Source organism: Arvicanthis niloticus, chromosome 8 (assembly GCF_011762505.2).
Source record: "Arvicanthis niloticus isolate mArvNil1 chromosome 8, mArvNil1.pat.X, whole genome shotgun sequence".
NCBI lineage: Eukaryota > Metazoa > Chordata > Mammalia > Rodentia > Muridae > Arvicanthis > Arvicanthis niloticus.
This window is the reverse complement of record NC_047665.1, coordinates 63,388,884-63,416,159: the sequence shown is the minus strand read 5'-3', so window position 1 is coordinate 63,416,159 and position 27,276 is coordinate 63,388,884. Positions and strand designations below refer to the sequence as shown.

Here is a 27,276-nt window from a genome sequence, read left to right as displayed (position 1 = left end):
ATACAAAATGTTTATTATTGGCTTTGAAATGTACTTTATATCTAAACATGTATGTGTCCCTGACTATATTGAGTTATGTCATCCATACCCAGTAGAACTGCTCTTGTTGGACAAAAGAAAGGAACAAGCATCAGAGATACAGACAAGAACGAACCCTTGTATATTCTTGCAGGGATATACATAGAATCGCTGCGTATAGACACCATTGTCCATTCCTCAAACCTTAAATACCATATGACTCAGCAGCTTTACTTCTGTTTGTACTGTTCAACAGAACTGAAAACAAGGTCTTGCTTTCACAGTACCCAAAGAATGGAAGAAACTCAATGCCCACTGATGAATGGACTGATAAAACATACAGGCACTGAATAGTATTTAGCTTTCAAAGGGAAGGAAATGCCCACACATGCTTTAACATAAAGGATGTTGAGGCCATTATATTATGTGAAATAAATTCGTCTAAAAAAAGGTGAAGAGTTTATATGACTTTTCTACAGTAATCAAATTTATATACACAAAACTAGAATGGTAGTTCCCACAGTCTGACAAGATTAACCAGGGAGCTGCTAATGGGTCTAGAGGTGTAGTTCAGCAAGAGAACATGTTCTAGGTATCAGGAGTGTGAAATGAAACCAACCTGTTTACTTAAAAAAATGTTTGACAATGAGGTCTACTTTGCATATTTTATGACGCTTAAAAAATATACTTTAAAAACAAGTGAACAAGACCAACGGCACAATCTTGGTCTTGTATTCCAAAAGAAGACAAGCTAAGCAGAAGGAGGGAGTTCCCAGGGGCCGCTTTTAACAAACTGGCAAACCCTCTACACTAGCGTTCTCCCCTCAGCTTGGATTTCATCTTCCAGACGTTGCCACTTAGCTCTGACTCCTGGATGAAGCCTGAGAGAGAAGTAAAGCCCTTTGGAGACATGGTGAGTTTCTGTACATGACAATAGAATTTAGGACTCCCGAGGGGCTGGCCACAAACTTTTCTCTCCTGTAAAAGATTAATATTCTGCCAAGAAACATTTGGATTATATAAGGCTTCCCTCTAACACTGTGCAAATGTCTGGCACTGCTCCTTTCCATTCTGCAGAACAATGTTCCCCACTCGTCATTATTTTCTGATGTTTACTGGATTCTGATGCTCTCTCTTCATTTCTCCAGAATTATTTGCTTTCTTGGTCTCTCTCTCTCTCTCTCTCTCTCTCTCTCTCTCTTTTAAGTTTCTTAGGTAATGTTTCTTGAAAGCTACAATAAATAAATGTGTGCTGTATTTCCTTTGCCTTGGGGGCTTGAAAAATGCTTGAACCTGTTACAGACATGGGTCTGAGTTCAGAGCGCACCTGACTCTTGTGTCTAAGGATTAGAAACTGCACCAGGGGACACATGGTTCGAAATAGTTACTTTATCAAGGAAAAAAAAAATAACATTCCTGAGAAATAGACTGGGCTAGTGGGCTGAGGGAAGGGCTCCAAAAGCACTAGGCCACAAGGCATGTGAGCCTTCACAGGACACTCACATAGCACCAGCCTCTCACACATTTGAATACATCATGCTTATAATGTGCTTTGTGGACTAAGGGGGAAAGGGGCTTCCAGGCTTTCTTTGCCTATTAGTTTCCTTTATCTGTTAATCTCGATGTTGGTTTCCCCAGTCTCTATTGTCTTGCCACAAAGCCCTCTGACTGGTTAAAATGGCTGATCTCATACCTCGTGGTTAGGTCTCTGTTGACAGGTTAGTTATTTATGTTCATAAAGATGAGGGGCAGGAACCTCACTCATCTCTCTGCCCACCTTTGTCCTAAAGTCTGAATCCAGTAGCCACATTTGACCTTGTCTGAGAAACAGTTGCAATTGTTAAGCACAAAACTGCATTTTCTCCATGTTTGGGTCCCATTTACACTTTCTCCAAGACTGTCAAACAAATGTTGGATTTTGAAATTGCTCTGCAAGTTTTGTCTCTAGGTCATTAGAGTTAGTGTGTGTGTGTGTGTGTGTGTGTGTGTGTGTGTGTGTTGGGGGAGATTCACATTACACTAAAAATTTCAGGTGGCTCTTAAAAACTTTTCCCCTCCATGGAGGCAGATGTCACGTGTCTCAGCCAGTCAAAGATAGTTGGTATATCTAGGTTGGGTATTGGGTTACACTTCTGATTCTATGGGCATCTTGTTATTGAGCATTACCAAACTTACAAAGCTTTTGATTAACAATTTTTTTAAAGTTACTAATAAAAAAAAAAGGAAAAAAACAAACTTTTCCCCTCATTACACAGCTTTGATAACTTTCTCAGCAACTGCCTTTGTAAAACCGCCTTGCAGTCTTCGGGTGGTCTGGCAGGATCTTTGAGCACTTCTATCTCTGGAAAGCAAAGGGCTGCTGTGGGGAGCAATGAATAGCAGTATGGATTTCACCTACGCCTTATCTGGTACACTCAGGAGGATCTCTTTCCTCTAACCCCCAGCCTTTTATTTTTCCTGAGAGGAGTCTCTTGTAGCTTAAGATGTCCTTGAACTCTGTATACAGTGGATGCTGGCCCCAAAGAACTCTTAATTTTTTACCTCTGGGACGGCTGGAATAACAGGCATGGGCCACCATGCTTGGCTTTCTTGCTTCCTGATGGAGGACGATTTCAATACCATCCATACACGTTTGCTTGGAGGTCTCCTTCACTTAGGAGAAACCCGAATGACTTGCCTAAAACTACCCAATCCTCAAATTTGGATATCCTCATCATGCCTCTCAAAACGTTCATTCAGTTCTCAGCCGAACCCGTCTAGGCAAAAACAAACAAGCAAAAACAAAAACAACCCCCCCAAACAAACAAACAAAAAGCAACTCCAGGAATTTTCTGTTGAGGACTCTGAGGGTGTTTGCAGCGGGGAGGTAGGGAGATGGGGGTGGGTGTTGGAGTTTTGGCTTGATAAGCATTAGATACTAAAACATGAAATGGAAAATTTTGAAGGAAAGGAGACAGGAAGAGCTTTAGGGAATCGCAGGCCTGAGTGCAAAAAATATAAAAAATAAAAATCCCTGCAGAAGTCGAGAGCACTGAGGCACACAGACAAATAGAATCACGTAGCCTGTGCACTCAAACGCTGACGCGCAGCTCTGAAATTCAACCTGCATTGACCGGGTCCTCCCTGGTAGCCACAGACGCATCCCAATGCAGGCCACTCCCCACCCGCTACGGCCTCCGCCTCTGCCTCGGGCTCCCGCTCCAGCCCTACTATTTCCCCCCCCAACTCCCCGCCTCACGTCTTCAGACTGAGGAAGGACAGGCCCCGTTTTTCGCCAGGGGGCTGGCTGAGGTGGGCGGGGCCGTGCCCGCTGAAGAGGCCCGAGGTGGGCGGGGCAGTGCCGGCCGAGTTGAGCCGAAGCGGGAGGCGAGGTGGGCGGAGCCTCACTAGCCGAGGCGGAAACGGGACCACTAGACCAGCGGGTCTTCACGGACTAAAATAGGCGGAAGTGGGAAGGCGAGGTAGGCGGGGCCTTGACTGCCGGAGGGGGAGAATTGATGAGGTGGGCGGGAGTGGGCACGCAATGTGGGCGGGGTCCACTCTGACTGAAGCGGGCGGGACAGAACAGACAGGCGGGAGCCGCAAGGGAGTGGGCGGGGCCGGGCCGGCTGTGATGGGCGTGACCGGCGGGATGGGCGGGACCGCAGACTCCAGACTCCGTGCCCGAGGGTGGGCGGAACTAGAGGGAGCTGCGGCCGCGCCCGCCCTGTCGCGCCTTGCTTGCTGCTCGGAGCGCCGCCTCCCCAGCCGCTCGGAGCCGCCGCGATGGCGGAGGATAGCGAGTCTGCGGCCAGCCAGCAGAGCCTAGAGCTGGACGACCAGGACACGTGCGGAATAGACGGAGACAATGAGGAGGAGACAGAACACGCCAAAGGGTAGGAGGTGGCGCGCGGGCGCGACAGGGTGGGGACCGCGCGCACCTCAGGACTCCGGCGCCCGCTCGTGGCGTGCGGGAGCCCCTCGACCGCTCCGTTTGGCGGTGGCCTTGTCCCGAGACCATTGTGAGGTGCAGGTCTCCCGGCTCTCGGGGAGCGCGCAGTGGTGGGCGAGGCCCGAGGTGGGCGGGGAGACTGCGACTCGGGCCCGGGGACCCGCGACGCGACAGTCACCTGCCGCGCGCCCCCGCTGGCTTGGCCTCACCCAGCCACGGCGAGAGGTTCGGGTGGGAAACTCTGCAAGGGCGCAAGGCCCTTCTCTTTGTGGTAGCGGCGTCTTAGGACCGCCGGGGCGAGGGAGATGCAAGTCGTTCCACTTGCGCCTTGGCATCCTTCTAGTACTTTCGCACCGCCCCCCCCCAGCCGCTGCTAACCCCCTGTAGAGACGAAACCTGCAGAGCCGGTGGGGGGTGGGGGCTAGGGATGCGCCCCTGGCGGTCTCAGCTGCTGACGACGAACTGCGCAAAGTTCTGCCTCCCAGGCCCTGAAAGGGGCGCCAGGAGAGGGGGAGGGATACAGGTCTCAGCCGACGCCTGAGGACATTCAGCTTTGCGGCCTCTGAGAGTGCCCGCCGAGCTTTCTAGAGCAGAGCTGACCGGTGAACCGAGTTCCCGCGGCCCCGACCTTACCCCTCCTGCAAAACTGGTGTCTGATCTCCAAAGCCAAATGTACCACAAGTACTTTAACATTTGATCGGTTTCTCAATCTGTGCCTGCCCTCTTTTCTCCCCTACAGACTTGATGTTTTCTTCTGTTGGAGAAAAGACTGCTTCTGGTTAAGGCTGGTATTGAAGTTCTGTTTTAGAGGCGGGGATTGGAGGATCATTTTAAATAAAGACCGATGTCCTTTTGTAGGTGCTGTTTGCCTCAGCCTTTTACCCTGTTGGATTCAAACTATGCGCTGGCACAGAGCTGCCCCTTAGAAGTGAGAGTCTGCGAACCATGGTGACTGGAGAAGTGGGTCAGCCTAAAAACACGATAGGGAAGCCTGAGTCACAGATGCCTTATTTATTCAGTTCATGGAGAGTCTTTCAAGTATCTGTAGTTTATTCAACGTCCACTTTAAGCTTTAAGAAAGGAGGCTTTATTGATCTTGAATACGTTATCAGATATTAAATGACGAATGATGAAAAAGAAAAGCTGACTGCATATTTCTCCCTTTGGCAAGTTGCTTTTTAATGTTTTCAGCGAACAGTTCAGTGGCAGCTGCAAGTACTGAACGTTATCATTCAAGTCAATTTTTTTTAAGCCAGGAGAGGAAATTCTACAGAAATCTGAGCCTGAGTTCTGTTCATGAGTAATAGAAATTTGCCTGTGATAGCTAAATATGAGTGTAGTTTTGAAACACTAGCCTTCTTGCCAGAAATGGATCCAGATGCAAGCCAGTGGATAGATAACTCAAGTAACTTCTGCACCCGAAGGTTATCTTTCTGGGGAGACCCTAGACTTGTCTCTCTCCCAGTTTTATTGTTCTGTGTGACTGATATTCTAGGGCAGGGGTTTAACTAAAGCTTCTTTGCTTACGAAGCCGAGTATACCCTTGGTACAAAGTCATACTCTTCTCTGCAACCACTGATCTGGGACTGTTTGATGCAAGACAGGCATTTGGGGGCCCTGTTTAGAGATTTCCAGATCTATACATCAGCACATTAATTAGATATTGGTATGCTTAATCAAACTTTAGAGCTGCCCAGTGGACTGGGTTGTTTTAACCAGGAAGAGGCAGCGTGATAACTTGTAGATTGAAAAATTAATATGATGGATTAATATTAAAGTATAAAGAGATTTGCAAAACCGAAGTGACTGTTCTGCTCTGTTGAACTGCTTTCCTCTTTTGATTTCAATGTAGACAGTACAATTTAAGGAAGTCGTTCTGTTTTATTTGGCTCATGAATTGATAGTGTTCCATAGAAACCCAAGTTTTCTTTAAGTAGCTCAAGTTTGTCAGTGTTAAAATATGGAAAACTTTTCCTTCCTCACTTGGCCTCTTCATTTTCCACTAGTTTAAATAAACAACAAATAAAGAGCCTTTGGAGAATGATTAGATAATGTTTTACCTCTAATAGGCAATGTATGACTTTTGAGCCAGTAGGCCATGGTCAGTACATGGAGCAGTAATTTGTTCAATAGCTCATCTGTGGCCTGAAAGGATTAATATACACCCAGCATTCAGTATAATGCATCTAGGAGTTGCTTTAGCTTTTGTGTTGAAACTGTAGATTTAAATAAAGGAAAAATACCCAGTGAGATACCTCTATACTTTTGTTTTTGTAGAGTTTTTTTTAAATTACCTTTATATTTTATTTTATGGGTAATATTGAAAGCCCATAAACAAAATGTGAGGTTTTATGTTTAATTTAAAATAATAGTATAAAGTATTATAAAATCTTTTAAGTGTCATCATTTTCATGGAAAGTGTGTACTTCAACTGTTTGGTCCACCCAAATGAAGTATACCACTCTAATAATTACCATTCTCAAAACATGGATGAAGGGAGAGATGGTCAGTTTTAAGTAGTGAGATGATAGCTCAATAAAGTTTTATTATTTTCAAATAACATACGGAAAATTAGAAGTAAGATAATTAAGGATTACCTAAAAAGATCCTTTCAGTGACTTGCTTGCCTTACCACCTGATTCATGGGTCTCAGTAAAGAGCTTGAGGAAACTTGAAAACTTTGAGGCCAGTGAAAAGTCCAGATGACTGAAGATTTTATTCCTGTCCTGGTTGGCAGTGGGAAGAGGTTGACTGCAAGATGACTCTGCTAGGAACTTGCAGACCCGGGTGTGAGGTAATCCAGGGTCTTTAATAAGGAATATTCTACTCATTCTTTTGTTTTGCCTTCTCAGTTTCTGAAGGATTTGGTAAAACTGTTGAAGATGGGCACAATGTTAAGTCCACTAAAACCCAAGGTCTTCTTGCCCCATTAAGGTGTGTTTTTTCCATTTGTAAACTACATCCTAGAGGATTCCTTAGCCTCATCCTATGAAAGTTAGCTTTTTAATCACTGTGACAAATACGTGGGAGAAACAGTTCAAAGAGTGAAAAATTGATTTTGACTCAAAATTTTAGGACTTTCTGGCTGTGGTCTGTTAGTTCAGTTTTGGTACTGTGGTGGGACAGAAGCCCAACATAGAATGACTTAAGGAATAAAATTGTTCACCTTGTGGCAATCAGAAATTGGGGGTGGGGTGGCACAGGAATGTACTTTCCTGGTAGAGCAGTTGCCCACGATACATACCGTTCTGGGTTTATTTAATCCCTGATACCACAAAAATTTTAGCTAAGTGTGATGGCACATGCCTGTAATCCTGGCCTTTGGAAGCTGAGGAAAACCTTGAGTTTAAGTCATAGCCAGAGATATTATCTCAAAAAAAAAAAAAAAAAAAAAAGCTTCAAACAAAATAATGAAAGGTTTTATATTGATTTAGAGCTCTTTGGGTATATTCCCAGGAGTGGCATAACTAATTAATTCATAAAATAGTTGTTTCTGGTTGTTATTATTATTACTGTTATTATTATTGACCCTCTATACTGATTTCCATACTAGTTAAACTAATTTACATTTTTGCCAGCAACATACAAGGGCTGTCTTTCCCACACCATCCTAGCTACCATTTGTTGTGTTTACTTACTTAATGGTAGTCTCTCAGACTGGAACGAGATGGAATTTTAGTGTTTTAATTTCTATTTCCTAATGGCCAAGAATGCTGAGCTGTATTTTTTGAATATTTATTAGGTGTTTGTATTTCATCTCTTGACAGCTGCCTGTTCATTTCGTTTGACCCTTTACTGACTGGATTGTTTGGTTTCTTGGTAGTCTTTATGGAGTCTAGATACTTCTGTCAAATGTATAAGTAGCAAAGAGTTTTCTCCCACCATAAGTTGTCACTTTACTGTACAGAAGCCTTTTTAATTTTATCAATCCCATTTGCCAACTTTTTTTTTTTTTTTTTTTGGTTTTTTCAAGACAGGGTTTCTCTGTGTAGCCCTGGCTGTCCTGGCACTCACTCTGTAGACCAGGCTGGCCTCGAACTCAGAAATCCGCCTGCCTCTGCCTCCCAAGTGCTGGGATTAAAGGCGTGCGCCACCGCCGCCACCACCACCACCTGGCCACCATTTGCCAACTCTTGCTAACATTTCCTGATACCTCTAGAAAGTATCTTTGCCTGTATCTTTAAATGCTTTCCTTATGCTTCACTGTAGAGATTTCAAAGTTGCAGTCTCAAATTAAGATTTGAATTGATTTTTTTCCCTCTAAAGTGAGAGGTACAGATCTAGTTTTGTTCCTTTCCATGTGGATATCCAGTTTTTCTAGCATCATTTGTTGATGAGGCCATCTTTTCTTCAAAATGGGCTTTTGGCATCTTCGTTAAAGATCAGGTGGCTGTCATTGTGGGGTTTCTTCCGTAGCCTTCATCTATTCCACTGGCCTACAAATTGGTTTTTGTGCCAGTACTGTGCTGTTTCTGTTACTGCCTGTAGTGCATCTTGAAATTGCACTCCAGCCAGGCAGTGGTGGCGCACGCCTTTAATCCCAGCACTTGGGAGGCAGAGGCAGGCAGATTTCTGAGTTCGAGGACAGCCTGGTCTACACAGAGAAACCCTGTCTCGAAAAAAAACAAAAAAGAAAAAAGAAAAAAAAAAAAAAAAGAAATTGCACTCCAATTCTGTTCTTTTTGCTCAGTCTTGCTTTGACTATTTAGTGTGTTTTGTGTCTCCAAATGAATTGGATTTTTGTTGTTTCTATGAAAAACTTTGGAATTTTGATGGTAATTGCATTCAGTCAATAGATTGCTCTTGGCAAAACATGTTAAGAATTCTTAGAAAAACAAAAAGACCCAATATGTCATAAAAAGCAACCCTTAAATGTTCTTTTGATGTTTGTTTTGTTTTTGAGACAAGGTCTTAATCTCAACCAAGGCCAGTCTAACCTGAATTCACTGTGTAGCCTGGGCTAAACTTGCCTTCTTTCAGTCTTTACTGTGCTAGGATTACAATTATGAAGTATGAGAATTAAGAAGCAACAATAATAAAGCAGCCCTTCTTGTACTATCCTCAGTTGAGGGAAAAGATTGAAGAAAATGCAGTGTATCTAGCTATTTATTGTTGGAATTGACTATGACCACTTCCCTTGGTCGGCTGCATAGAATCAGAGAGAAAAATGCAGAAACTTACAGTAACCGATTTCTCATCACGCAAAATTTGAGGGATAACTCAAAGCTGATCTTTCTGATATTTGATCTGCTGTCAACTATATAAATCTAAATGGAAAGATATATTAACAACCCTAGTCCAAGGGCTTCCCCTCATTCAAGAAATACTTCAAATACTTAAAACAGTGATCTGATATCAACTGAGGCTTGCCTCTGTGATGGTGACCTCACCTTTGGCCCAGAGCAGACTTTCTCCAGAGACTGACTGAAATCCAGAGTTTCTAGGGACAGCATACACACTCTGCCATCTTTGTTACTCACCACTAATGCATATCACTTAGCACGGTAAAGCTCAAAAAGTTCAAAAAAGAGGTCCAATTGTTTTGTCATCATTCCATTTGAAAATAGTTTTATCACTTTTACTAGTTAATATGAGTAAAACATGCAGAATAAAATTGAAAAATAAAATATAGAGAGCAAAATTCCTTGGCTATTCTACTTTTTTATATCTTAGCTTAATTAACAGTGTAACTGATTGACATTTTAATATGTGCCCAATCAACATAAATACGATCCGACTTTATGCCTCATTGGCAGCCATGTGTTTTTCACTTATGGCCATTGGCAAGCATGTAGGTATTATTCACATGGAGCTGTTGGGCTCTTGAACGTGGCTAGAGTGATTGAAGAACTAAAATTTCAATTTAATTTTATTTAAATTAACTCATTTAAAAAGCCTTTCACAGATGGTGACTATCATATTTAACAAGTCAGATAATATGTGCCTTTGAATTTTCTGTTTTTTATATACTTAGGTTGCCAGACTTTTGCTACTTTATGGGTTCCTCTTTCTTTCCACCCTTGTTGCCTTTAGTCCACCCATCCAACCGCATAGCACTAGGTAGGAGAGAAAGAGATCTCGGAATTGATTTTTTTTTCTTTTTGTTATTTATTTATTTATTTTTTGACCAGGATTTTACTATCATCCATCCCATATCTTGGGACCCTAGCATTTATATTCCCTTTGAGAAGTTCCTAGAATTTCCAACGTTACACATTCACAAAAGCTATCTGCAGCTAGCAAAACCTTGCCTCTGCTAGAGCACGAGGCAAATCATAGTTGCTGGGGACAATCTGAATCAGCCCCATATCCCACAGCTGGGATTAAAATGAAAACCTGTTCTTTTTTTAAAGAAACCAAAATTTGCACAACATACTTAAACATTTTTTTTTCTTTTTGCAGAATACGCGTTTCCTTTTTTTTTTCCCGAGACAGGGTTTTCCTGTGTAGACCAGGCTGGCCTCGAACTCAGAAATCTGCCTGCCTCTGCCTCCCAAGTGCTGGGATTAAAGGTGTGTGCCACCTCTGCCTGGTGCCTTTAAATTTTTGACAGGCATTGTTTTAAACAAATTTCTCTATTAATGCCACATTTTTCACTACTACCTGCTAGGCGTAGTGACACGTGCCTGCAATTTCAGCACAAGACAAAAAAAAATGTGTAGGCTTTGAAATAACTGGGATCTTCATTAGTTCTATGTGCTTTCATTTTTGCTTTTGTATTCCTAAGAACGTTTATCTGAACCATGACACTGGAACCTCACATCTGTACTTTCAGGAACATCTCACTTACTGCCTTTGTCTCCTGGTGTGATTTAGAAAATAGATCCTTTCTTTTTTTTCTTCAATTTTTTTTCTTTATTTTTTCTAAAAAAAATAACTTTATTAGAAGGAAAAGGAAGGGTAGAGAGAGTAAACACAGGCTTAGGAACTTGCAAACACCAAGTAGACAGTAAGGAAAGGTTAGCCATTAAAAGGCAAAACTAGTTTTCTTTTGAACCACGGTTATTCGGTCTCTGTAGAGACTGTCAAAAATTGCCAGTGCCGACTATATTGCAAGTCATCACAGCAGGGTACTGGGAAAAGTTTTCAATTGGCAATAATCGTGCCTGGGATAAACCTCATTGGCTACGATACTGCCACTGTGCAAAGCTTTCAATTACTTTCTTATTTGATATTTTTTATAGTGTGTGGATGATTCTGTTTTCTAGTTTCTTGAATGATGAGTCTTGCTCTCAAACATAACTATAATTTTTTCTTTTTACATTTATTTATTTATGTGTTCATGGTGGGGGAGGGACGTGCCATGACGCTCAGGTGGAGGTCAGAGAACTACTTACAGGCTTTATCTCCTTTTCCCATAGAGGATTCCTGGGATTGAACTCAGCTTGTCAAGCTTGGCAGCAAGCACCCTTACCCCACTGAGCCATCTCACCAGCCCCAAGAACTGTAATTGAGATGTACATGTGATTACAGTTGTTTTCCTTAAAATTTTAAAGCACTGATTTAGCTTCCTCTATTCAGTGGTAAAAATGTTTTGTGTGCCATCTTCTTTTAATTTTATGGGTACCCCTATTACCATTCTTTCTTTAACTTGACTTGTTTTTAGCTTGGAACTTTGTAGGATCTTTTCCTTATACTATAACTGACAGGTTTACATAGTCTGTCACTTTCTGGATCACCCTTAAAAAAAAAAAAAGACTGAACAAAATAGTACACACTAATGAGAATTTCTTGGATACTTATATTTCTATAGTTCTCAAGTCTGTCCAGGCTGCTGTCATCTTTCCCTTTAATGGGATCCTAGTGTTTTCAGTTTATCAGCATGGAACTCCATGTGAAACAGTTCTTGATTTTTTTTTTTTTTGCTACTGTCACAGCATTTACTGAAGGTCTTATGCATAATGACATGGAGGACTATAACATAGGACAGCAAACAACTCCCAGATTTATTGCAGATATTATTGCTAAGCCAAAGGAATTTCTCTTAGTCTGTTAAGCCCTCATTACAGCTTCCATTGTCTTCTTTGAAGATTGAGCTCCTATGTTTGTCTACTTCTCCAAGTTCAAAGTCCCATACAAATTTATGTTGTTTCATGAAGATTTCCATGGTCATGGTGATCTCAGATGATGGTCCCTGTCAAAGCCCTGGAGTTATTACAGGATTTGGCCTTCCTGTCTTACTTACCCACCATTCTCTTCTATGCTGTCATCTCCCTAGTAGTCTGCTCAGCTAACCCTTGTTTTACACCAAGGTAGCCATGGCTACTAAAGATAAGTGACTTGACTAGGGTCACATAGCTTAGGTAAGTGAGGAACATAGTTCTTTTACTGTGTATCTAAAACCACACATATATAAACTAACTCAAATAAAAGATAATTTTATTTAAATACAGCAATGTGTGGTCTGAAAGTATGGATAGTCTTGATTAGAATTGAGGACCTGAGGTCTGCTTATCTCTGTTTTTCTTCTCTTCTGCTTCCTCAATTAAGTCTACACTGTCTAAAGGGTGTTTCTTAACTCAGATTCTCTAGAAAACTCCTAACTGGCTTCTGGGTAACAGGAAGGTTTATTGAGGCTCAGTCGTGGTGGAGAATGGGCAGATAATGGAGAGGATTAGAATTACTAAACTTAATGTTACTTTCAATAGGCCCTATATTTCAGTTTCCTTTCTGTCAAGTGGTAATAATGTGTTGTTATGACAGTTTACAAGATCAGGTCTAAGGTGCTTAGTACAGTGTCTACTATGTATTATGTCTATAAATTGTTAGCTGACAAATGTTCTGTAAAATGTTAGGTGACAGTGATAGGTGGCTGTTGTTGGTATAATGGTAATGGAAAAATTGATGGTGGTAGTGGTGATAATTGTAGCTAGTGATGTGGGGTTGTGATTCTGGGGGTTGTAATAATGAAGATGATGTAGGTGATGGTCATATGCTATGATAATAAAGCTGATGGTAATAATTTTGGTTGTGGTAAAGATGTGTGATATTGGAAATGCTGGTTACTGCATTTTTATCAAGTTACTTTAAAGTTGATGACAGTGGCGATGATGATGGTGACAAACGTGATGTGTGATGTTGGTGATAGCCCGTTTGAACAAGGGCTGGGAACTAGCTGGACTCAAAGAGAAGCAGAAGCAAGTGAAGGTGACAATGACAGTTGCCATGCCAGGTTTTTCTTATTAGTGGCTGTACCAGCTTACATTTACCAAAGTTATGTGAGGGTTGTCACATACCTGGCATATTTCAGATATTATTAGACTTAAAATACTTGCCAGATCAGTGGACCAAGTAGAGCATATTGTTTCAAGAGTATTTGCTGCCAGGGCTTTTTCTTGGTGAAGTGCTTATTCATACCCTCAGCACATGATTCTGTCAGACTTTTGTCTTTTTCTTAATGATTTTTAAAATTGATTTTTCATTCATCCAGAAAATACTTACTGAGGATCTTTCATATGCTAGATATTACTTTAGGTGCTGGAAATAAAATGGAAAACTCTGTGTTTAAGGGTTTTGTGTTCTAGTCGGAGGGAGACAGTACAGTTTGAGCTAGCATTGTGTTGCATGAATAAAAGCAGGACCATCACAGTGATAGCTAAGCATAGGCCAAGTGACTTGTGTCCTGCAACTGATTTAAGTTCTATACTTTAATTCATTTGATCCTTAGAATTTTCCCAATACTGTTTATTGAAAATGTTATCCTTTTGCAGATGTGTAAACTGAGGCACAGAGAAGTTAAATAATATACTCAATACTCAATAGTTGTGAAGTTAGGAATCAGTGTTCAAACCCAGTCTCAGATAGTGCCTATAGTCTCTGCCAGAATATTATTTTGCCTTCTGTGTGAAGGCTAGACATAAACTGTACTGTGGGGGGGCAGCTTTATACATATTCTGGCTACTAATACTTTTTCATGCGTGTTGTATTTTGCCTCACATATTTAAATGTTGTATTTATAATAATTTTTCTGGTCTTGAACTCCTGATCCTCCTACTTCTACATTAATTATGAAGAATTTGGTTGAGCAACCGTGATAGGCTCTGATACCATGGGGGGAGATATATAATATATCATTACTATCCTTGGCTGGTGTTCAAAAGAGTTCTTGTTCCTTCTGTTATTTAAGGGCTGTGCATCCCCCAATGTGTGGCTCTGCCATCTTCTGTTGTCTAATCCTACATCTGTATCTCCTCAGCCCTGGGAAAGAAAGAACATGCACATGCGAGGGCCAACAGGAAGAGGCAGATATCATTTCCACTGGTGCTCCTTTGACTGGAACTCAGTCAGTGGTCATATCTGACTGCCAGGGGCTGGGAACTAGCTGGACTCAAAGAGAAGCAGAAGCAGGGTAGGCTTTTGTGAACATTCTCCAGAACACACTGCAATATTTCTGAAGCTCTAGTCTGAAGCTCTTCTAGTAGGTCCTGCCTGTAGATTTCATGGACTCTGACAATTTGCTGTTGCAGCAAGTTCAGTATTTGACCTTTCCATAGCAGAGATGGAATGAACTGGTTCCAGTGGCCCGTTTGAACAAGGCTCACAATCCCATCCCTACCCCACATTTCCACCTCAAAATAGCAAAATTCAGAACTTGTTTGGATCTCTCATGCATAATCTCAGGGGAAAAGGGCATGGAACTCTCTAGTTGGATAGGCTTTTATAAAGAGGCAACATGATTTCCACAATTGAATTTCTGGATTTGGTAATCTGCTTCAAACAGGAGTCTGAATCAGGCTTCCATGTGAAAGCCTTTTCTGATAAACTTTTCCCCTACTGTCTGGGTTCCTACTCCACACCTTGCCTACTCAGGCTCGTGACATCTCTTTCTACACCATACATGTTCTTTCAGGGCCTGTGGATTTCTGTAGGAAGCAAATTCCAGTTAAGCTGCTCTTACGCTTCTGGGTTGGTTCTGGTTCTGTTCAGGCATCTCTCATCTATCCTGCTACCCTAGCCATAGGAGGTCACTAGTTAGTATTTTTAAGAAGTTTTATTGACATATAATTTATATACTGTGTAATTTAGTGGCTTTTATAACATCCACAGAGTTCTACAGCCATTACCACAGTCCATTTTAGAAGTGATTTTCACCATCCCAGAATGAAACCCATATCCCTAAGCAGTCTGTTCCCTAAGCTCTCTCTACTAGTCACTTTTCTCCTCATGACAAAATACTTAACAGAAGCAATTTAAGACAGAGAGCATTTCTTTTTAATTTGTGGGACTATAGTCTGTTGTAGTGAGGATGGGAAGGCAGCAGGAGCAGGTGGAGGCAGCACACTGTATCCAATCAGGAGAAAATTGTGTGTTGCTACTCAGTTTGCTTTGCCTCCTTCTGCAGTCTAGGACCCCAGGCCACAGAGTGCTTTCCCACCTCATACAGCCTAATTTACCAGAAAGGCTCAGAGGCTTGTCTCTTTGATGATCCTAGACTATGTCAAGGTGACAATAGATATTAAACACCCTACCTTCCTTCTGCTCAGCTCCTAACAACCACAAATCTATCTTGACTTTCTTTGGTCTGGTTGTTGGGTATTTTATAAAAATTGAACCGTATAATATGGGCTTTACAACACCGGCTACTTACACTGAATTCATCCTGCTCATGTATAAGTGATACTTTAAAAAAAAATTGAATAGTAATCTTTATTACAGATATTCCACATTTTCCGTATCCATTCATCAGTTGATAGGCATTTGGATTGTTTCCATTTGAGAGCTGTTTATGAATAAGGTTGCTATGAATGTCCACATGTTAATTTCTGTATAGATATGTTCTTATTTTTATTTGTTTAGAAACCTGAGAGTATAATTGCTGAATTACATTAGAAATTATTGTTGAAAGTTCTGAGGAGATGCTAGAGAGATGGCTCTGTCGTTAAGAGTGCCTGCTGCTGAGGAGCCACATAAAAACCTGGGTGTACCATGCGCACCTTTAACCACAGGCCCCAAGGGAACAGAAACAGGATGATTTGGGACTTTGCTGCCTTATAACTTAGAGTAGAAAATGTGTGCCCCAGGGACAGGGAGACACTCTGGCCTGAGAGGAATGGGCAGAGAATGATAAGGACACCTGATATCCTCTTCTGGCCTCTGCTGGTTTAGACAAGAGCACACAGTCATGAACATGTGGGCACACACTTGCATAGATAAAATAAATCAGTTCTGAGAAACTTACAAATCCCAAGATAGCTTTATTGTTTTGAATTCTCTGCAGTTGGGTTTATTTTTGTATTAGCATTAATTACTATTATTGATGTATATGCGTGTGCCTGCCTGTCTTTAGGTACACTGCATACATCCAGGTATCTATGGGGAGCCAAAAGGGAGTGTTATAATACCCGGAACTGGACTTACAGAAGGCTGTGAGCTGCCCAGTAAGGATGCTGGGACCCAAAGCTGGGTCTTCCACACTGAGCTGTCTTTCAACTTTATTGTCACTGACAATAGTCATATTTTGAGGAGTCATTGTAGGCTGGCCTCAAATTTAAAATTTTTCTGACCTGTCCTGATTGCTGGCGTAATAGGTTATTGTTTCTTGCCTGTCTCTGTTTTTTTTTTTTTTTTTTTTTTTTAAATTCTGATTGTCCTGGTATTATGAGAATATACCATGGCATCTCTTACTCCCCATCCTAGTTTCTTTACAGCTTCTGAGAAATGGAAAAGTAGCTTGTCCTCATTTAAGGGTTGGGAAGGTTGGAATATTTGTGCAAATTTGGAAGAAAAGATAATGCATTTGGTGCTAGTTTTTGTAGTTCCTTGCTAATTTCTGGTTTTCAGATGAACAAGAAAAGGGAGAATTTATAAACTAGGCCTAATAAAAGTTGAGTATATATTATTCATTATACCAAAATTTAAAAGTACATTTTTAAGCTGGGCATGGTAGCACATTGCCCTAAATTGCAGCACTCAGGATGAGTGTGGTAACCAAGGCAGACGTGTCTCTGTAAGTTTGAGGCCAGTTTGGTCTACATCGTGAGGTTTTGGCCAGCCAGTGCTGTACAATGGAGACTTTGTCTTTTTTTTTTTTTTAAATAGCAATATAGTTTATTAATACAGTAGTAGTAGTAATTAACTCAGAATTTAATTAATAAAAATTTCATCTCATAGCTGTCCTAGTTTATACTGTCAGCGGTATAATGTTATTTAAAGAATTTTGGTGAAATAATCTGGTGCTTTTAATGTTTCTAGATTGTACACTGAAGATAATTTCATGTAGTTCCAAGCATGCACACCAGTCATAGCTGCATATCCACTATCCTGCTTGTAAGAGAGTGCTTTAGGACTCTGAATTGGCTTTCTGGGATGTTGTGGTTGTTGTTTGTTGTTTTTTTAAGGGGGGTGTTTGAGAATTGTTTGTTTGTTTGTTTGTTTGTTTGTTTGTGTGAAGTTTCTCTGTGTGACCCTGGCTGTCCTGGAACTCACTGTGCAGACCAGGCTAGCCTCAGACTCATAGATCCACCTCACTCTGCCTCCTGAGTGCTGGGATCAAAGGAGAGCTAGTAGTTTCTTTTTTTTTTTTTTTTTTTTGGTTTTTCGAGACAGGGTTTCTCTGTGTAGTCCTGCTGTCCTGGCACTCACTCTGTAGACCAGGCTGGCCTTGAACTCTGAAATCCGCCTGCCTCTGCCTTCCAAGTGCTGGGGATTAAAGGCGTGGGCCACCACCGCCCGGCTTGAGCTAGTGGTTTCTAGAAAAGGGTTCTGGCAGAAGAGAGGTGCTGCCTTTTGACTTCAGCCACCCTATGAATCCAACACAGTGCTGAACACAGTATAACTAAAAGTTTAGAGAGCATTTGGACTAGGTTTAATAATCTTTACCACAAAGATAGGGCAAATTGTTGCTTTTCAGAGGTGTTTTGCTTTCTGGCAATACATAACTGGAGCTATCTCAAGAGCCAGAATAATACACCAGTCTCTCATCCAGAAGATAATTGTTATTACATCTTCTAGTGATAACTGGAGCTATCTCAAGAGCCAGAATAATACACCAGTCTCTCATCCAGAAGATAATTGTTATTACATCTTCTAGTGAGAGACATTAGAGACCTTGAGTATAAACTGAGTTCTTGAATCCCATGCATATACACATGCATCTGTGCGGGACTCCACTTCAGCATAACACTGTCACTTCATAAGGTGCCAGCTTGAACACATCAGGGAGGATGCTCCAAATCAGATGTCCCCAAATAAGGTGTTTCTACCCATTTCTAGCTCCAGTATCTGGATATGATAAACTTGGTTCTGCCCAGTTGCCAATCAGCTATTTATGTGCACCCTTAGTTGCCAGATGATTTTAAATATAAAATGGTGATTGTACAGTTTGATTCAGCTGATGAAAATAAGCTGCTAATTTTGGGGTGGGAATGCATTACTATTTTTAGGCCGCTGGGGTACCACTTGACAAGGTTTTAATGGATCTTCAGCAATAAGCACTGCTTTCTATTTTCAGGTTAGGAACAGGGAAATGTGAACCTACAGCTGCCTGTGTTTTTGTATTTTGAACTTAGGAAAGAATGAATTATCCATTTAGAATGTAATGTATTTATTTAACACATGAATACATGATAAAAGAAGGAATCCCTCTATAACCTTGTTGTTAGGCATAAAGATTAGGCTGTTGTTTTAGGGTCCATTGGGGAATAACAGTAATGGACAACCTCACAGTTCTGTTGGTTAAGCCAGTGAAGGTATATATCTCTCCCATACTGTACAAAGGCAGAGCTCTTTAGCCTCTAATTCACCCAGACCTTGGTTCCAAAACACAGGGCTACCTGGCATGAAAAGTCAAAATAGTCAAAAGAGAGTGCATAGCTCAGTAAGGCACAAGCTAGAAAGCCAGCCTGGGATACATAGCAGATTTGAGGTCATCCCTAGCCTAGATACTGCAATCTTATCTTTGAAACAAAAGGGAAGGAAAGAAAACAAAGTAGGACAGTAAAGTACACGTAAGGCTCTGACCTAATGGTGGAGCCTTTGACTGCTTCATAGATGATGCCTGTATTGAGATGTGCTGAAAGATAGGGGTTGGAACTTAATTGGAGAAAGTTGGTTTTGTGGACTGGGAGTATTCTTGTGGGTAATATCTTGCCCTGGCTCCTTCCCGTATTCTCCTTTCTCTGTGTCCTGGTGGACCATTATAATGTTCTCCAAACATTTTCATTACCATGCTGTCCTGCTGACTTGCGTGGTACCAAACAACCATGAATTGAACCCTTTGAAACCATGAGCCCAACCAAGTATTTACTCCCTTATGTTGTCCCTTATGTTGTTTTTGGTTACAGCACCGTGAACTACTATAGAGTCAACAGTTGGAGTCTGACTTTGGGGCTTCCTGAGCTGGATTCATGTGATTCACTTACATGGCTGGTAATTGATGTTGGATCTGAGCCAGGAGCTCAGTTTCCAACTCAACCAAGAGTCCACATTGGCCTTACCATTGTAGCAGGTTCTTAAGGGAGCCAGGTTTACGAAAATGTTAAATGTTATAAGAAAAGTAGGGATGTATGGCCTTTTATGACCTGGAAGTCACATAGTGTCACTTTCACTGTGGACAGAGTGTGTCAGAGCAAGTCAGGGGCCACCTAGGTCCAAAGGAAGGGAGGACAGGTTCCAGGTCTCCATGAAAGATGATGTCAAAGAATTGGTGCACTTGCTCTGAATCTGCTTACAGCTGCAGCAGCATCTAGGACACATAGACCTCACTGTGGAGTTGGGGAAGGTATGACTGAGTGTCTAGTAAGGAGAGATGTCAGGTTTTTTTTTTTTTTTGTCCCTCTGTTAATAGTCTTTAGATACTATGTTGTTCCCTGACTAACATACTCTATTATACGAGGGCTCTTGTGTTTATAACTTTTCTCCGCTTGGAGCACTAGATTTCAAACCTTGGCTATGTGCATGTATGGTGTACTGTATATTGAGATACATTGTGTATTTTCTTCTTAGGATATGGGTTCTCACTGATTTGTCTGTGTTAGCCTGGACCTTAGGCTGTAGCTCAGGCAGGTCTCCAGCTTGCCATCTTCTTGCCTCAGCTCCCTGTGTGTGCTTTTGGAATGTTGAAGACTCAGCATTTCATACATGTACATTTGGTCCCAAATGGGTTAGAAAGCAAACATCTCAAAGGCCATAGAAAAGACAGGGAGAAAACGTAGAATTTTTGTGTCATTTTGATAAAATACGTAAGCAAAGTTAAAAGCAATCCACAGGGGAAAGCATTTATATTTTAGATTACATAATACTTTCTACAAAGATATCAAGTGAAATTTTAAACAAACTGAGTAAAGTATTTATGATCTAAACAACTGACAGAAGCTAGATGATACAAAGTCTGGCTCTAGGCTTTTATGAGGCTTAAATAAGATTAAATGCAGCTGGAGAGATGGCCCAGTAGATAAAGCACTCGTCATAGAAGTATGAGGATACTCCAGAACCTACATAAAACTCAAGCAGGTATGGACACCAGCTGTAGTTCCAACACTTTGGAGGCAGACTGGGAGAATCCCCTGAGAAAGCAACTACCTAGACTAAGTAAAATGAGTGAATGCTAGGTTCAGGAAGAGACCATGCCTCCATAAGCAAAGAGGAAAGCAATCAGGGAAGACATCTAATATCAGCTTTGGACTGACACATACATACACATGTGTACACACCACACATATATACTTAAGGAAAATGAGAACATGTATTCAGAGTACTGAATAAATGATAGGTGGCAATGCTTTTTCATAAATGATACCTATAAATTATTTTTAGGGATGGCTAATAATAGAAAGGTGATATAGTGGAACAGTTTTTGAAACAACATAACCAATCAGTAGGAAAAATGTCTACCCATTGACCAGGCCAGCCCAGTCAATCAACAGGTTCTCCAGCACAGGAGTGAAGTCTAAAAGGAAAAAAGACAATTAGACAACATTGCAGCATGACTCCAGCCAGTTCTGAGACTGAAGGCTGAGGCAGGTTTATTTTTTTCCCAGTTTGCTTTAAAACCATTTTAATTACCTGCAAGTCTTTAGGTCAGTTCTAGATTGAGGAACTAGCATTACAATAAATGCAAATAGTCAAGGAACAAGGCAATAAACAAAGTCCCGTGAGTGATCACTGTTTCAAAGGGTTTATCAGGATGACCAAAATATTTGAGCCTACTTCCCTGTCCTGGCCCAAAGTCATATTCATGCCTGAAGCCTACTTCTTTGTTCTAGCCTAAGATTTAGATTCCTGACTGAAATTACTTCCCTGCTTTAGTCTAAAGTTAGATTCCTGCCTGAACTTACTTCCTTGTCATGGCCCAGTGTCAGATTCCTGCCTAAAGCCCATTTCCTTGTCCTTGGCTAATGTCAGATTCCTGCGAAGCAGCCCCCAAAGCTCTCCACAACCCAAGTGTTGATTAAATATTTAAATAAATGAAGTCTATGGTGAGTTTTCCTCAGCCCTATCTATAAGATTATTTCAGATGAGAAAAAAAATGATACAAGTACATTACTGCTGACAGTGGAGGATATTGCTAACCTTTTTCTTGCTGATGAAAATGAAAATCAGTACAGTATTTAGAGGAGAATCCTCATTAGTTACCTCACTCAGAGCCTGGTCTTTGACTTAGCATTGCTACCTGTTGACAAGCCGGCCTGAAAGTAGGAAGATAGATACGCTGAATGCTTGTGCACTAACAGCCTGTCTTGTATAGGAGCGTCTCGGCAAAACCTGGCCAGTCGCCATGGTAGAGTCCCTGCAGCTGGAGAGCAGCGAGGTAGCTTAGAATCCTAGGAAACACTGGAAGTGGAAGGGTATATCCGAATAGAGCAAGTTTCACAATTTTATGTTTCCAACTATGTTTTTGTTAGAAAATGTTATGAAAATGAAAATATGATTAGTGAAGATACTTTGTAAGCAAATAACCAGAAAACCTATTGTCTTTGAGAGGCAGTATCATAGGGCCTTGAGTATATATACGTTAATGAGGTCTGAGTCTTGGTGGAGGACTGGAGTATATATACTAATTAGATATAAATCAGGAAAGAAAATAAGCAGGGACAGGTTGATTTACAACAGTGGAGCAGAACCAGTTGTTCTCATTACTTTCCCTGCATAGGAAAAAATGTAATGCTAATCTCTGATGTTTAATTTTAATTTACCTTCTAGGAAATTTGTGGTAGAGTAAGCCTTACTAATTGAAAATTTTTAATCTTGTGTCCCTCTCTTTTGTATTCTTTTTTCTTTTCCAGAATATAGCAGTGGAAAGGGTTCCAAACAAAAATATTTTTACCCAATAATGTTTTTGATGCTTAAGATTTTTTTTAAGAGCCGGGCGGTGGTGGCACGTGCCTTTAATCCCAGCACTTGGGAGGCAGAGGCAGAGGCAGGTGGATTTCTGAGTTCAAGGCCAATCTGGTCTACAGAGTGAGTTCCAGGACAGCCAGGGCTACACAGAAAAACCCTGTCTCGAAAAACCAAAAAAAAAAAAAAGAATTTTTTTTAATTAGTTACATTTTTCGTGTGTGCGTGTGCGTGTGCGTGTGCGTGTGCGTGTGTGTGTGTACATACACACATTAATATGCCTGTGGAGGTCAGGACAACTTGAGGGAATCAGTTCTGTCTTCTACCCTATGAGCCCCAGGATTTGAACTCAGTTTGTCAGGCTTAGTGGCAGGTACCTTTACCTACTAAGACAACAAACCTTAGAGGATTTTACTGGTTGAGGTAAAAAATTTTAATCAAAAGAAATTTCCTTATGTGGGAAAACCATTTCATTTCTATTGCTTCAGAATAAGGATTTTGATGGGCTAGTGACAAGTCATTAGCAAGTAGAGTGCTGGTCTAGTGTGTGCAAAGCCAATTAATGAAGAAGAAAGGTGAATAGTGTCATCCCAAAGAGGTATCCACAATAGATAGTTTTATTACATGGAAGTCTTTTTAAAAATATATTTTAATGCCTATGAGTGGCAGGCGTGTGTGTATGTATGTGTGTATGTATGTATGTATGTATGTGTACCATATGCATGCCTGATGCCCTTATTGGCCAGAAGAGGACATTGAACCCTCTGGAACTGGCGTTACAGGCAGTGATGCCATGCGGATGATTAGAACCAAACCCAGTTTCTCTGCAGGAGCAGCCAGTGTACTTAACCTTAGAACACTTCTCTAGTCCTAGGTATATCTCTTAGGGGCTGAGTAAAAAGTGAGCAGTACAGGAGTAACTCTGATTGCTCTTTGGCTTCAGTTATGAATGTGGCTTTTATCTACAGTTTTTTATGTTTACAAGACACCTGAGCACCTACCATGTGACAGAGCAAGAACTAGTGTTTGCTCGTATATATCTCAACCTGACACTGTCATATCCACATATCCTAACATAGTTGTCCTTCACTGTGCAGATCATGTGTTTTCTGAGTAATTGTTTTTATGCAACTTAGTTTTATATAATGATGTTTTCTCTTCTGTTTCTTTTACCCTCCTTGAATTTCCTACAGAAGCCCTGGAGGGGATTTGGGAGCAAAAAAGAAAAAGAAGAAACAGAAGAGAAAAAAGGAGAAGCCAAATTCAGGGGGTACCAAGTCCGACTCTGCATCTGACTCCCAGGAGATTAAGATTCAGCAGTCTTCTAAAGTGAGAGCTCATTTTCTTGCCACAGCTGGTTTCCCAATGCAGAAGAGATGGGTCTGGGTAGGATAGATGTGTAGCTAGTGTTTCCTCTGACTGTGTGTTGAATGGCAGGAGTAATTGGAAGGTGTTCACAGCCTCCCTGAAGCTCACTGTGGCACCCACATAACTAAGAGGTGCATACTGGGCTCGGGTGTGTGTGTGCGGTGTGTGTGTATGTGTGTGTCACCTTGTTTCTCCTCTTTGTAGTAGAATGTAGATCATAGTCATAAAAGTCTCTGGGAGCCTGGTAGGAGGTTTGTTCTTTTGTTGTTTTGTTTTGTTGTTGTTGTTTTGAAGTTACACTTAATCTGTGATTACTTTTGGTTCAGAAGATATTCACATTTTAATTTTTCTGGGTGTCTGTCTAATTACCTGCATAGCACAACGCCATCTGGCAGCAGATTTCAGCAGGAGCAGCCATGGGTAAGTCTTCCGTTGACTTTGAATTAGCTGGTCTGCAGTGGTCATCCTTCATGCCATTGCCAAGGGTGGGGAACACGTCCTCATGTTCTTCTCCCTCAGGATACCCCTATTTTAGACCAAACTAGTTGTCCTTCTGGGCCCATGTTGGCAGATTGCCTGCTGAACAGAGGGCTAGTTGTGCTGTACATGGGTGTGGTGATGTGGTTGGCAGTCACCTCTGTTTGTGGAGATCCCTCCTTCCTATCACACAGGACAACACAGGCCTGGTGGTGCAGGAAACCAGAGCTAAAGGAGCTGATTTTGATGGTTATAAGAACATCTTTCTGGTCAGGGTAGCCCTGGGACCTGGTACTTGGCCCTGGCTCTATTACTCACTGCCACTCTTTGAGCTGATTTCCTTATCCTGGAAAGCCCATTTTCTTCCCCCAGTCTGTAAGGCTGTCATGAAGTTAAAATGAGATTGTTCTTAATGAAAGTTACTTTGTTTTCTAAAGTGCAGTGCACTCCACAGAAGGCAGCACCTGCAAATTTTGTGGATTTCAGTTTTTTTCATATGAAATTTATATTATGTCATATAAATCAGTCTGGGTAATTTTGTTGTTGGTGGTACCTGCTTTTTGTGAAAGAACCAGAGTCTCTGAGAAGGATAATTACTTGCCCCAGTTTAGCCCTGAGTGACTGTGAGGGAGAGAACAAAGTCGAGCCTTCCTCCCCAGCCTCCCTCTGGGTCTCATGTGATCAGTGTTCCTCTAGACATAACTTCCAAGATAAATTGGGAAATTGCCATCAGCTTGCAAATGTTTTTCTCATTTCTTGGTGTTGCTTCAGCAGATAAACGCATCACTTACCTGCAGTGTGGGCGGCTCTTTGCTTCTACCATGCCATTGGCTTTACCCATCCCTTTACCCTCAGGGATTCTAAGCACTTCCTTTCCACTCTGGACACTGATAAGAAACTACAGCCAACTGAGTGGGAGGAAATACTGTTAGCATATATGGTAGACAGGAGGTTTTTGTTTGGTTTTGTTAATCAGAAGATAGCCAATAGTGTTTTAATGTGGGCCTTTGTCCATTGTATTTTTTTAAACTGGGACACCCCCCCCCCCCCAAAATTTATGGCAGCTGTAGATAATGCCATACTATTAAAGTAGACTACATTTAGAGAATAATCTGGTCTATACTCAAGGAATAAAATTAAAATTTTATTTGTCTGGATTCTTAACAGATTGGTATACGTGGTGCTGGGGATTGAACCCAGGGCCTTATGCATGCCAGGCAAGCACTTTAACTACCTGACCCATAACCCCAATCCTTTCTTACAGACTTTTTAGTGGCAGGAGACTTGGACAGATTTTTTCCTAAGGTCTTCAGTTTAGAAAGTAATGGGCACAGGATGCAGTTGGCATTTAGTAGGCTTTAGGAAGCAGCTATAACAAGAAGGAATTCTGCCGCTTTGGTAAGAGCGTAGTAGTGGGCAGTTAACTGGGGGCTAATGCACATTCTCGCCTTTCTCCCCAGGTGGTGATACTATGGAAGGTGAATGGATAGATTTAAGAATGTATCATAAGGTGAGCGTGGTGGCGCCCGCCTATAACCCCAGCACCCAGGAGGCCTAGGCAGGATGGTTGTGAGTTTGAGGCCAGCCTCAGCTATATAGGGAAAGCTTGTCTCAAAAAAGAAAAAAAAAAAAATTATTTGCCAAGCATGATGTGCAAGGTTTGCATTTAATCCCCAGCACCTCAGAAATAATCACAGAAAAAGAAAAAAAAGTTACACAAAAGAAAAAAAAGATTAACTAAATTTCCTTTATTTGGCATTATAGGTTTGAAAATTGTACTTATTTGCACCTATTTTCAGACAGCATTTAAGTAGTGAGCATTTGAGTAGTAAGATACAAATGTGTCACTGATGCTGTTACTTGTAGCACAGCCTGGTGAGACTGAATAGGTAACATTAGAAACTACTTACTCTAGGGTCTTCCTGGAGCTGGGATATCCTTGGCTCCTTCAGTACCAAGATACCACTTCATGATTACTGCAAAGGAATTTGCTTTTAATGTGTCTTGGAAGATTTAACTCGAGTATCAAAAAAAGAAAAATTACTGTAACAAGCTAGGCTCTATAACCGGGTATATTTTAAGCCTAGATTCTACTTTGCATTTTCAAGCCAGAGTTAAATATATCTTTAAGCATTATTAGTTGAACTGTGTTATAAAGCTTGGCTCCTGTTGTAGGTCTCATAGTAGACTGTGCTAGAAGTTCAAGAGGTTATTTATTTATCAGTTACTTAAAGTATTGGAGAATGAAACAGACCCAAGATTAAAAAAAAAAAAAATTTTTTTTAATTAAAGCTAAACACTTCACATGAGGTTATGGATATGAAATCACCAGGCCAAAAGAACAACTGGAATTAAAACAGTTTACACATGAGTAAAAAGAGCTAGATACAAACTATTATGTTATAAGTGAATTACATGACAGTTAAGTATTTGTGCTCAGTGAAATGAACAACGTGGCTGAAAAAAATGCAGAGCCAAGTGCTGTGGTTCGTGCCTGTAACAGTTCCTATGGGAGAGGCCAGTACAGGAGGATCTCAAACTCAAAGTCAGCCTGGGAACATAGTGAAACCATCTCAACTTCTTAAAAGGCTGAGAATATAGCTCAGTGGTAGAGCATTGCTTTTCTAACATGTGTGGCTCTGGGTCTAATTCCTAGTGTCACTCCCAAAAGTGAGAGAAGAGAAAGAGGAAGAGAAGAGAGAAAGAAACACAGTGTTTACAACAGGAAACTGTTCTCTAGTTTGAATATATCAGTAAGATATGGCTTTACGAGTTTTGTCTTGATCAATGTAAGATAAATGGCGTCTAGACTCAGCCGCAATGGAACAGTGCTGGTAGCTGCGGAGTGAGGCAGTGCACTTTGTCTACTAGAGAGTTTCAGTGTCGAACCTAAAGAAACCTAGTAAATAAGGATAGTTACAGGATAGCCCGTGCTTTGCACTTGAAGCAGAGAAGCGTCCCAGGTTATAAGGGACTTATCTAGAGCACAGATTTCAAACTCAGAATTGAGCAGAAGTCCAGATGTGCTGCTTTCCCATAGAGGGTTCATGGTCCTTTTGCTTCATATTCATAGTGCTAATACACAGCAAAACATAAGGGCTCTGAGATTTTTTCCAACCACTTCTAAATCACAGTGGAAGGAATTATTTGAGCAGTATCAAAATCCTTAAACTCACTTACTTGTTGTGGGGAAAAGCCACTGATTTCTA

General features: G+C 41.2%; 1 protein-coding gene and 1 non-coding gene across 4 annotated transcripts in view; one reads left to right on the top strand and one right to left on the bottom strand.

Annotated features, from left to right (window-relative positions):
- The first annotated feature begins 3,542 nt into the window (after positions 1–3,542).
- Positions 3,543–27,276, top strand: part of Nmt2 (N-myristoyltransferase 2) — a 44,759-nt gene continuing 21,025 nt past the window's right edge. Inside the window, exons 1-4 of one of the 3 annotated variants that reach the window (XM_034510274.2) lie at positions 3,543–3,893; positions 23,416–23,551; positions 23,968–24,010; positions 25,528–25,577. In XM_034510274.2, the coding sequence (XP_034366165.1) occupies positions 3,784–3,893; positions 23,416–23,551; positions 23,968–24,010; positions 25,528–25,577 (339 nt within the window). In that variant the 5' untranslated portion in view covers positions 3,543–3,783. The remainder of the gene's footprint in view (positions 3,894–23,415; positions 23,552–23,967; positions 24,011–25,527; positions 25,578–27,276) is intronic. The other 2 variants (XM_034510276.2, XM_034510275.2) reach the window with 2 other exon arrangements.
- On the bottom strand, positions 10,960–11,100 carry LOC117714472 (U4 spliceosomal RNA). The gene has a single exon (XR_004607547.1). It is a non-coding gene; the product is annotated as a U4 spliceosomal RNA (small nuclear RNA).